Source organism: Oncorhynchus clarkii, unplaced genomic scaffold (genome assembly GCF_045791955.1).
Source record: "Oncorhynchus clarkii lewisi isolate Uvic-CL-2024 unplaced genomic scaffold, UVic_Ocla_1.0 unplaced_contig_12444_pilon_pilon, whole genome shotgun sequence".
Classification (NCBI taxonomy): Eukaryota; Metazoa; Chordata; class Actinopteri; order Salmoniformes; family Salmonidae; genus Oncorhynchus; species Oncorhynchus clarkii.
The window spans coordinates 1-12769 of NW_027258783.1; the positions used below are offsets into that span (position 1 = coordinate 1).

The 12769-nt window shown below is 42.7% G+C and overlaps 1 protein-coding gene across 2 annotated transcripts in view; it reads left to right on the forward strand.

Annotated features, from left to right (window-relative positions):
- The first annotated feature begins 1778 nt into the window (after positions 1–1778).
- LOC139398535 (adhesion G protein-coupled receptor L2-like) overlaps positions 1779–12769 on the forward strand; it is a 41254-nt gene continuing 30263 nt past the window's right edge. For both annotated transcript variants that reach the window (XM_071144483.1, XM_071144484.1), the window contains exons 1-7: positions 1779–2975; positions 4366–4488; positions 4631–4827; positions 5538–5711; positions 10332–10541; positions 10747–10967; positions 12046–12112. In XM_071144483.1, coding sequence (XP_071000584.1) covers positions 2852–2975; positions 4366–4488; positions 4631–4827; positions 5538–5711; positions 10332–10541; positions 10747–10967; positions 12046–12112 — 1116 coding nt within the window. In that variant the 5' untranslated portion in view covers positions 1779–2851. The remainder of the gene's footprint in view (positions 2976–4365; positions 4489–4630; positions 4828–5537; positions 5712–10331; positions 10542–10746; positions 10968–12045; positions 12113–12769) is intronic.

Genomic DNA, 12769 nt, shown 5'->3' on the forward strand with positions numbered 1-12769 from the left:
CTCTGACTCTCTACCTCTCTCCTATCCTCCCTATCCCCTCTCTGACCCCCCTCTCCTGTCCTCTCTGACTCTCTTCCTCTCTCCTATCCTCCCTATCCCCTCTCTGACCCCCCTCTCCTCTCCTCTCTGACTCTCTACCTCTCTCCTATCCTCCCTATCCCCTCTCTGACACCCCTCTCCTCTCTGACTCTCTACCTCTCTCCTATCCTCCCTACCCCCTCTCCGACCCCCCTCTCCTCTCCGACTCTCTACCTCTCTCCTATCCCCTCTCTGACACCCCTCTCCTCTCTGACTCTCTACCTCTCTCCTATCCTCCCTATCCCCTCTCTGACCCCCCTCTCCTCTCCTCTCTGACTCTCTACCTCTCTCCTATCCTCCCTATCCCCTCTCTGACCCCCCTCTCCTCTCTGACTCTCTACCTCTCTCCTATCCTCTCTCTGACACCCCTCTCATTTCTGACTCTACCTCTCTCCTATCCTCCCTATCCCCTCTCTGACCCCCCTATCCTCTCCTCTCTGACTCTCTACCTCTCTCCTATCCTCCCTATCCCCTCTCTGACCCCCCTCTCCTCTCCTCTCTGACTCTCTACCCCTCTCCTATCCTCCCTATCCCCTCTCTGACCCCCCTCTCCTCTCCTCTCTGACTCTCTTCCTCTCTCCTATCCTCCCTATCCCCTCTCTGACCCCCCTCTCCTGTCCTCTCTGACTCTCTTCCTCTCTCCTATCCTCCCTATCCCCTCTCTGACCCCCCTCTCCTCTCCTCTCTGACTCTCTACCTCTCTCCTATCCTCCCTATCCCCTCTCTGACACCCCTCTCCTCTCTGACTCTCTACCTCTCTCCTATCCTCCTATCCCCGCTCTGACTCCCCCATCACACTCCAATAAAGGACACACCAATAGCGTTTGCCGGCCGAGAGTAATTATCACCTCTGTACAGTGCCTGCTCTAATTTGCGCAGTCAGACATCCAACAGCGGGTGTTCCCTAAAGCACAGCGCGCCCGAATGAACGTCAGATCAACGTTAGATGTTGTGTGTGTGGTCCTTAACAGAGGCTCTATCTATCCCATCTGAAGGGTCAGCACTCCCCCATAGAGAGACACAAACAGACACTATAGGCATCTGATTCAGAGCTGGACTGTACGCTTATCATAGCTCTAGGTAATAATGGTTGCCATGCTGTGTAGTCTGTTTACATGTTGTGGTGATTGGTTAATCATCAGTCTGGTTTGATAGTGAGGGACTACAGGGTTTAATCAATGATGTATATAAACCCTGGATTGCTGATGCAATGTATTGGTACTCCCCAGTAGGAGCAGTCCTCCATAGGAATGAATGGAACTCTACGATATTTCAATTAAATGTTTCAAGGACATGTATTTTTTGTTCTTGTACTGGGGACAGCAACATTCATAATGTTAAAAACTCCTACTTTAAAGATTATTTTTTAGCTCACATAAAACAATTTAGAAGTATGCATTAAGTCTGTAATAAAATACATGTGGCAAAAACGAATATAGATATTAGAAATGCTTATCTATAGCTTCCAATATTTTATTTTACATTGGTGGGGGAGTGGTAAGATGGAGGCACAGGGCTTCAACACAGCACCCGCATCAGTCATCTAGTGTATGTATAAATTATTGTGTTTAATCCCCCCAATGGTTAATCCAGGCAACAGAGTAATTGTGCCTATGGTCAATTTGTGTGTGTGTGTGTGTGTGTGTGTGTGTGTGTGTGTGTGTGTGTGTGTGTGTGTGTGTGTGTGTATGATAATCACAGCTTTGCACTAATTGGTACAGTGAGTGACTTTTTTATTTCCTAATTACCACTATAGTGTAGCCCGGACCTCTGCTGTGGTTAATGGCACCTGTGGTTAAATTGTCTCTGGTTTATTGGGCCATGGGTTGATATGGATTTGTGGGGTAATTATGCCAATGGCTATGTTTATCTGTGGGGCTAGCCTAGCGTTTCTGTGTGGCTATGGATATGTTAAGCTACATAAGAGTCGTCAGTGGGGCTAGCATTAGTGCTGCTGTGTGAATATAGATATGCTAAGCTACATGGGAGTCATGAACTCTCCTGCACAGGGTCACAGGGACCTCCATTTTGATCAAAATATGATACTTTTTCTAGAAGGTTTGGAATGTTTTGCTTACTTACTGCTTATCAGCCAAGCAGGAAATGAAATGCCATTGAAAACAAGCAGAAATATCCCAATCTTTACTTCGACTGCTACCCAAGAAACAAATGCATTTCGTTTTTTGATACCATTTTCGCCTCAAGGAAGGAAAAGCTGCACATTTCAAGGCCATTATCACCAGATCCTGTTATGGAATATATTCATTGTTAGGGAAGAGGAAGATAATTGTTCTTTGGGAAAAGTAAGATGTTTAAGAACAGGAACTAAGAGAGCAGTATTGAGAAGGAACTGCTCCGTTCATTTGAAAAACATTTGGTTTGTGTTCCAACTTCCCCTCTGGCACAGTTTTGTTATTCAAAAGAAAATACATGGGTCTAAACCAGGGAAGTGGGGAGACAACTTCCTTTAGTTTATATTCTGTGACCGCCATGGCATCTTTAAGTGATGTTTTAATTTAAATGTATCTTCATATCATCCTATAATGCCAGTGACCTTATTTATTAAAGTGTTTACTTGTTGATGTTGATTTGCTTGTCCTTGCTTGCTATCTGCATAACATGCCTTCCGTGCCCCCTTTCTGCTGCAGACAGTTGTAGAATTTATGAGGTATAAAAAAGCAACAAACTCTGACATTTGTTTCCATGGATACAGGCCATTGTAGATACGGTTGACAACCTCCTGAGGCCGGAAGCCCTGAAGTCCTGGGAAGACATGAATTCCACAGAGCAAACACACGCCGCCACCATGTTACTGGATACCCTGGAAGAAGGAGCCTTCGTCCTTGCCGACAACCTGATTGAGCCCGCTGTAGTCAAAGTGCCTGCAGACAATATCAGTATGTTTATTTTCTTCTCTCTACCCTCCCTGTCCGTCACTCATAAAAAGGAAAAACGAGACAGACACGTCTGCCAGTTGCAATCCACAGTTTAATTATAATTTTAATTGAACTGTGACCCTGTCTTGGAAGAAAATTACTTTGACCTCAGTAGTAAAATGTGCTTTTTTACAACAGTTTGTTATGTCCAAGGAAGTGGAAATTAACATTCACAACCATTCTATAGAAAGATACTGATGTTAGTTTCCGTGGGCTTCTCATTCTAGACACAGAAAAATAACCTGGACAGCTATTCCTCCAGGAGAAAGGCAAAGTGGTTTTTAAAAAGACCACATTTAGTTGAAGTCACAGTAGGAGGTTTGATGTCTCGCTCAGCGCCAGGCAAGCTAATATGTTCTCACAGGCAGTTTATTAGCAATGTGATCTCATTCATTTAAGTCAGCTTTGTGCAGTGAACTGTCATTTTCCCACACAAGCCTCTTTGTTCCATGGTTATGAGTTCCCCGCTCGCCTTGCAAGATGAGCTGTCCAGTCTCCTTATGGAAAATCTAAGAAATCAATTGAATAATTTCATATTCTATATGGTAGCTATATCCTCTAACCATGCCTTAACTCTTTCTCAGTAAATGGTAAATAGAAGCAGATAAGGAAAAGCTTATACACTGCACCATGAATACTTGCATAGTTTATGTGCTTTTAGCACACAAGGCCTCAACAATAGATTTCTGAGAGAGAGAGAGAGAGAGAGAGAGAGAGAGAGAGAGAGAGAGAGAGAGAGAGAGAGAGAGAGAGAGAGAGAGAGAGAGAGAGAGAGAGAGAGAGAGAGAGAGAGAGAGAGAGAGAGAGAGAGAGAGAGAGAGAGAGAGAGAGAGAGAGAGAGAGAGAGAGAGAGAGAGAGAGAGAGACCAAAGGGGAAGACATGGTAAAACGTTTTATCTGCAGCAGGTTGCATGGTGGTGTGATCTTTCTCCCTGAGGAGCTCTGTAGACCGGGGTTACCAGGAGCAGCTTAGTGCATTTTTTTTTATATATAGTAAATAGCACTGGATGGGATATTGATTGGATTCTGTAGCAGGAACACTGGACATAGCTGCTCTCTTGTTTCACCCTTCCCAACCTTTATATCAGAGCTCTATTAAACACTGTGTGTTGCAATTGAAACCAATGATGTATATAAACCCTTAATTGCTGATTCTATGTATGTTTTTACAATTGTGGGGAGTGCCAAGATGGAGGTACGGTGGCTTCAACACAGCACCCCTTAATAGTCATCTAGTGTATCTATAAATCATTGATTGAAACGTGATCTTTTAGTAATGTATACCACCAACATTCCCGAATCCTTTTTCCCTCCTCCCCCTCTACCTCCCTCTCTCCTTGTCCTTCTCCAGTGCTGGATGTGTATGTGCTCAGTACAGACGGCCAGGTGCAGGACTTCAGGTTCCCCCAGACCAGCAAGGGCGGAGCCTCCATTCAGCTGTCTGCAAACACAGTCAAAGTCAACAGTAAAAACGGTAACTTTTTGAATGAATGAATGAATGAGATCATGCTGAAGGATAATTGTCCTTCACTGAGAAAGTGGCTAAAGGATAGAAATGAGCAGCAATTTTATACGTTCACAATGCCACCGCAAATCTTATTCTCTTTTTTCCCCAGGTGTGGCCAAGCTGGTGTTTGTCCTCTACAAGCACCTGGGCCAGTTCCTCAGTACAGAGAACGCCACGCTCCGAGGAGGAGGACGTAACCTCTCAGACCTGACCGTCAACTCGCACATCCTGGCCGCCTCCATCACCAAGGAGTCCAGCCGTGTGTTCGTGTCTGACCCCGTCATCTTCACCCTGGAGCATCTCGACGTGAGTTCCCCTTCCCCTGAGAAAACTCTGGAGCCCTAGTGTCATTCTGCGGTGTTGTTCAGTGCAGGGGGAAATAGTGGGAAAGGAAATGGCAGTGTGGTCTTTAGTAGTTGGAGGATCAACGCCAATGTCATAAGATACAGCTGCACTGTGAGCACGGCTGTAAAATATCCATACTTGTGTACATCTGGAACTCCCACGGTTATACGTTTGTTAGTTTACATAGAACATGCTACCATGTTTATGCCATGGTATTCTGCAATTGTTTATAATTTACTGAAATTGTGTATAATTACACTTGGCATGACAGACAAATAAATCAAATCAAATTTTATTAGGCTCTTACCCAGATTAGTAGATCTGCACTGTTCCTACACACACTCACTAGACTATATAGATATATATATATATATATATATATATATATATATATATATATATATATATATATATATATATAGTATACTGAACTCAAATCTTAGCCTGCTGTTAATTGCCTTTTGATGGAAAATAACAGTATCTATATATAGGTAAGAAGCATATGTACTCTAAAGTAATGTGTTAGTTTGTTTTAAACAATGCTTAGAATGTTATTGTTTGTGGTATTTAAAAGGTTTCCTCATGTGTTGCTTATTGAGAACTTCTACAACCCTAACTGTTAACTATTTGTCTGAAACAATGTTCTTATTTCTTAATGTCCTGCTCTGTAGAAGGAGCACTACGACAACCCCAACTGCTCATTCTGGAACTACTCAGAGAGGAGTATGATAGGCTACTGGTCCACTCAGGGCTGTAAGCTCCTGGACACCAACAAGAGCCACACCACCTGTTCCTGTAGTCACCTGACCAACTTTGCCATCCTAATGGCCCATAGAGGGAACGTGGTGAGTGGCCTTCAAGGGGTTCTATCATGCCGTGGGGTTGGACTCCACTGATGGATGTAATATGTATGCATGTTCCCATCTAGGGAACATGGTGAGTGGCTGGTTCAAACCATCCCCTAGCTAGCCACTAACCCCCTAGACACTTGTGTAGATCAGAGAGGATTGTATACAGTACCAGTCAAAAGTTTGGACACACCTACTCATTCAAGGGTTTTTCTTTACCTTTACTATTTTCTACATTGTAGAATAACAGTGAAGACATAAAAACTATGAAATAACACATATGGAATCATGTAGTAACCCCAAAAAAATTCTACAAATCAAAATACATTTTATATTTTATATTCTTCAAAGTGGCCACCCTTTGCCTTGATGACAGCTTTCCACAGTCTTGACGTTTCTCCCCACCTCTACCTTGTCACAACACGACTGATTGGCCCAAACACATAAAGAAGGAAAGAAATTCCACAAATTAACTTTTAACAAGGCACATCTGTTAATTGAAATGCATTCCAGGTGACTACCTCATGAAGCTGGTTGAGAGAATGCCAAGAGTGTGCAAAGCTGTCATTATGACAAAGGGTTGCCACTTTGAATAATCTAAATATACAATATATTTAGCTTTGTTTTAACACTTTTGTTGGTTGCTACATGATTCCGTATATGTTATTTCATAGTTTTGATTATTCTACAATGTAGAACATTTTAAAAAAATAAAGAAAAACCCTGGAATGAGTAGGTGTGTCTAAACTTTTGACTAGTGCTGTATGTGTAAGAAATATGGTGGAATGTCCACCATTCTTGTCCTCTGTGGAATTGTAACCATATTGTGGATACCCATCCAATCCTATTAGATATACATAAGTCTCTAGGGCGGGGATGGGCAACTGACGACCATTGTTGGCCCGCCCGCAATACAAAAAACAATTTCATTCAGTCGGGGTCTCAAATTACTGTTGAGAGTTAGAATAGTAGAATACAGGTGCGATTTTGTCATTTGGAAGCGCGTCAAAGTTTTTCTTTTTCTATATTAAGAGCTGCAAACATTTCTCTCAACCCCATGGCAAAGTGAATAGAAATGCAGGAAATTAGCTGTAAAACTGCACATTTTTGTCTCTGCCCCATGGCAAAATGAGTAGAATTGCATGAAATTAGTTAGAAATGACAAATGACATGACAAAATGTGTAGAATTTCCAGCAAAAAGTTTCTTAAGGCCCCCAAAGGCTAGAACCGCCTCTGACTGCAAGTGTGGGTATGGATGTGGGTACCCAGACCCGAGAGCCACTGTGGCCCCTCATGATGAGTTGATTTTTTATGGCCCCCACCCCCATCAAAGTTGCCCATCCCTGCTCTAGGGGGTAGGGGCTAGGGGTTGATTTGGGATTTAAGGACACTAGTGAATCTACCCCATCCCCCTCGTCGTATGTACTGTACAGTATGTATGTGGAGGGGATTGTTGGAGGGATGGGAGTTGAGGTGAGGAATGGGGTTAGTTAATGTATGTGGAGAGGATTGTTGGAGGGATGGGAGTTGAGGTGAGGAATGGGGTTAGGTAATGTATGTGGAGGGGATTGTTGGAGGGATGGGAGTTGAGGTGAAGAATGGGGTTAGGTAATGTATGTGGGGGGGATTGTTGGAGGGATGGGAGTTGAGGTGAAGAATGGGGTTAGTTAATGTATGTGGAGAGAAGCGGAAGGAGGCTGTCACTTACTTTGCCGTAAGCAAAAAAGCAGGAGATCGCAGGCATAAGATACTGTAGTGAGAGCTAGCTGAAACATTATTGGAAATAAATTACATTTTACCTATGGTCCGTGACTAATAGCCTTCACGCACGTCTGCTGGAATCATACACAGGAAAACGTACACGGTGGCCCTGCATAACGCTTCTTTCATTTGCATTTCCACTCAACGACATGAAGTAGGTGAGATCCATTTGCAAGCAAAATGCAATTACAATCCAATTTATGATGAATATAATGTGCTGCAAGCATCTACCCAGTAATAAACGTGGAACGTAAGTTTGTGGTTTATATAATAACATGTCCCGACTCATGAACTCTTCCCTTCACAAACCCCAAACCTTTACAACCCTTCACCACAAGGAGAAACCAGAGTCCCTGAGCTAGGTCTTCCCGTCACACCAGCCCTACACCTCAACTACAACTCCTCCTGGCCTGCCCTCAATAAAATGACTCATATCACGGAACGCATTACCTCATGTTCAGACCACTGTCCCTGAGTGATATTCTGGATGGTGAAGCCGTCTATTTTTTTTGCATAGCCTACGTTGAAATGTGTTCATTTTCATGGGTTGTGACACACACTTTAATCAGCCCTTCACAGAGTGATCCCACACTATATTTTATAATGTCATCCCTTCACAGAGTGATCCCACACTATATTTTATAATGTCATCCCTTCACAGAGTGATCCCACACTATATTTTATAATGTCATCCCTTCACAGAGTGATCCCACACTGTATTTTATAATGTCATCCCTTCACAGAGTGATCCCACACTATATTTTATAATGTCATCCCTTCACAGAGTGATCCCACACTATATTTTATAATGTCATCCCTTCACAGTGATCGCACACTATATTTTATAATGTCATCCCTTCACAGAGTGATCCCACACTATATTTTATAATGTCATCCCTTCACAGAGTGATCGCACACTATATTTTATAATGTAATCCCTTCACAGAGTGATCCCACACTATATTTTATAATGTCATCCCTTCACAGAATGATCCCACACTATATTTTATAATGTCATCTCTTCACAGAGTGATCCCACACTATATTTTATAATGTCATCTCTTCACAGAGTGATCCCACACTATATTTTATAATGTCATCTCTTCACAGAGTGATCCCACACTATATTTTATAATGTCATCCCTTCACAGAGTGATCCCACACTATATTTTATAATGTCATCCCTTCACAGAGTGATCCCACACTATATTTTATAATGTCATCCCTTCACAGAGTGATCGCACACTATATTTTATAATGTCATCCCTTCACAGAGTGATCCCACACTATATTTTATAATGTAATCTCTTCACAGAGTGATCCCACACTATATTTTATAATGTCATCTCTTCACAGAGTGATCCCACACTATATTTTATAATGTCATCCCTTCACAGAGTGATCCCACACTATATTTTATAATGTCATCCCTTCACAGAGTGATCCCACACTATATTTTATAATGTCATCTCTTCACAGAATGATCCCACACTATATTTTATAATGTCATCCCTTCACAGAGTGATCCCACACTATATTTTATAATGTCATCTCTTCACAGAGTGATCCCACACTATATTTTATAATGTCATCTCTTCACAGAGTGATCCCACACTATATTTTATAATGTCATCTCTTCACAGAGTGATCCCACACTATATTTTATAATGTCATCCCTTCACAGAGTGATCCCACACTATATTTTATAATGTCATCCCTTCACAGAATGATCCCACACTATATTTTATAATGTCATCTCTTCACAGAGTGATCCCACACTATATTTTATAATGTAATCTCTTCACAGAGTGATCCCACACTATATTTTATAATGTCATCCCTTCACAGAGTGATCCCACACTATATTTTATAATGTCATCTCTTCACAGAGTGATCCCACACTATATTTTATAATGTCATCTCTTCACAGAGTGATCCCACACTATATTTTATAATGTAATCTCTTCACAGAGTGATCCCACACTATATTTTATAATGTCATCCCTTCACAGAGTGATCCCACACTATATTTTATAATGTCATCCCTTCACAGAGTGATCCCACACTATACTTTATAATGTCATCTCTTCACAGAGTGATCCCACACTATATTTTATAATGTCATCCCTTCACAGAGTGATCCCACACTATATTTTATAATGTCATCCCTTCACAGAGTGATCCCACACTATATTTTATAATGTCATTTATAATGTCATTTTATAATGCGATCCCCCAATATATGTTATAACATGTCGCGCTTTTGTGACCGCTTACTAAGGACTTTACATTGGCAGGGCATCATCTGTTTCCTGCAGTAGATGTTGAGTTTTCAAACCCTCAGTGAGCCAGGACATTCATGTTATGCCAAGGTTCGTTGATGGGGACATGAAGTCTGTCATGTTTTATGTTTTCCGGCAGGCTATTGGGTCTAAACCCTCCCTCCTGTGTTGCCTCATGTTTCTGATTGGTTCAGCTAGATGCTGAGTTAAATCCCTTTATAAATATCTGTATATATCATTATACCAGATTATTGGGTTTACTTAAGATTATATAGCATATACTGATAAATGTTGGGAACGGGATTTGTTTAAAGTGGCCTGAGAAAGGAAGGTGGCGGTGGTACTGTACTAGATAGCGTGGTCTCTGTCTTCCTACTCGTTGTATTCCCTAACATTTGAATAAGATAAAAAGGTCTTCGCAACAAAGAAAAGCTTATTAGGTCTAACCACCCCCTGTGTTTAGCTACATCCGGCAGGTTGTTGCTTCTAACCCCAATGTCATGTTAGGTCTTAGATCCGGCAAGTTATTGGTTCTAACTCCGGCGGTTTGTGTCTCTCTGCCCTGTCCTCCAGGCAGAGGGGAGTGTCCATGAGCTGCTGCTGACGGTGATAACCCGGATGGGAATCGCTGTGTCGCTGGTGTGTCTGGCCATCAGCCTCTTCACCTTCTGCTTCTTCAGGGGCCTTCAGAGCGACCGCAACACCATCCACAAGAACCTCTGCCTCAACCTTTTCATTGCTGAGCTGGTCTTTCTTGTGGGCATCAATATGACTGAACCCAAGGTAAGGAGTGCGGGTGCCCCCAGAGCGTACACATGGATCGGAGTGGGCTTCGATGCACAGTTATTTTGGCTAATTATCATTGTGTTCCCAGGGAATATGTTCCAGTTATCTATGCCTACTTTAACTTCCCTGGTCTCAATGCAGCTTCAATGCCACTGTCCCTGTACCGCTCTATGTGTAACCTTTAAATGTGTCCCCATCCCAGCTGGTGTGTTCCATCATTGCGGTCGTTCTTCATTTCTTCTTCCTCGCGGCGTTTGCCTGGATGTGCCTGGAGGGCGTGCAGCTCTACCTCATGCTGGTTGAGGTGTTTGAGAGTGAGTTCTCCCGCAGGAAGTACTATTACGCCTCAGGATACCTCTTTCCCGCTGTGGTGGTGGGAATCTCGGCCGCCATCGACTACCGCAGCTACGGGACACCGAGAGCGTAAGTAACATCTTATCACATCTGTAGACCTTCTCTTTGTGTTCTTGGTACAAAATGCAGAAGTTAAGAAGTAGTGCCCGTGCGTCCAGTAACCGCCAGGTGCAGGGTACGAAAAGTAATGTCAAGAAAGATAGAAATAAAGATAGATACCCTCTTCAGATGTTGACCTTGGGGTGGAAACGCCGCACAATAAAACTGGGATCATTCAACAGTATCTATCTTCCTTTCTTGGTGCAGAGAGCATCAGGTCTCCCAAGCCAGCCAGCTCCAGATCAAGACTCCCTTTCTTCGCACATAGATAGATATATTGCTAATGAGAGCTACATCACAGGCCCCAGTCTCCCACTGCCTCTGCCTCCTGGCAAATGTACACCCTGTCATAGAGGAAAGCTGTGAGCAAAACTACTACATTAATGAGTTGTCTGGCCGGTTGGTTGCTCTGGTCTGGTGTGTTCTCTGTGAGCTAGTTTTTTCTCTCTTGACCTTAATTCTTTAAACTTTTCTTCTCCAGTGGCCTTTATCCAAGAAACAAGCCATATGATTTGTCGCAGGCTTTTCTTTTTCCAGAGGGAGTTATGTAAATTGGATATTCTTTTTACATTTGGGTCTGTAGTGCAGCACTTCCTGCATTTGAATGAACATATTATCTGATAATACATACAGTAGCTTCAGCACAAATCTTGTAGGAACTATTTGTGCGTACGTTTTGACTGTGTTTAGGGTCAAAAGTATAGCCAGACTGCTCTCTCAATTGTAGACATTGGCAGACTGAAGTCATGAATGCAATACCAGTGCTGATGTATGGCTCACAGCCAGAATGTGTTCAAGGTCAGGTTCTCTCTGTGGTCCAGAATGACAATCACTATTCTATTGCTGTAGTAACTATATCATCATGTCATCTAGCTAGTCTAAAAGCCAGGCTGGCTACTGATCAGTAGGATACATTGTGATAAATGCTGCTGTGTTTTTAGAGTGTAGAAAATGCAGAGATGTCACAGTCACAGTGGGGGAGACAGAATAGATAATTTGCTCTTGAGGGATGTCGATCACCTGATCACATGACCATGTTCCATTGCAGCTGCTGGCTGAGGGTGGATAACCACTTCATTTGGAGCTTCATAGGACCTGTCACCTTCATTATCATGGTAAGCCACATTATACTTTATGGGATGTGTGTGTGTCTATGATGGCATGAAAGTCCGGTATATTATGTGCATTATTCATACAGTATGGGATTGAGTGTCTGTGTCTCTGACTAAGTCTGTTACTATGTTGGTATCTGTGTCTGTGTCTCTGCCTACGTCTGTTACTATGTTGGTATCTGTGTCTGTGTCTCTGCCTACGTCTGTTACTATGTTGGTATCTGTGTCTGTGTCTCTGCCTACGTCTGTTACTATGTTGGTATCTGTGTCTGTGTCTCTGCCTACGTCTGTTACTATGTTGGTGTCTGTGTCTCTGCCTACGTCTGATACTATGTTGGTATCTGTGTCTGTGTCTGCCTACGTCTGTTACTATGTTGGTATCTGTGTCTGTGTCTGCTTTCGTCTGTTACTATGTTGGTATCTGTGTCTGTGTCTCTGCCTACGTCTGTTACTATGTTGGTATCTGTGTCTGTGTCTCTGCCTACGTCTGTTACTATGTTGGTATCTGTGTCTGTGTCTCTGCCTACGTCTGTTACTATGTTGGTATCTGTGTCTGTGTCTGCCTACGTCTGTTACTATGTTGGTATCTGTGTCTGTGTCTCTGCCTACGTCTGTTACTATGTTGGTATCTGTGTCTGTGTCTTTGTCTGTTACTATGTT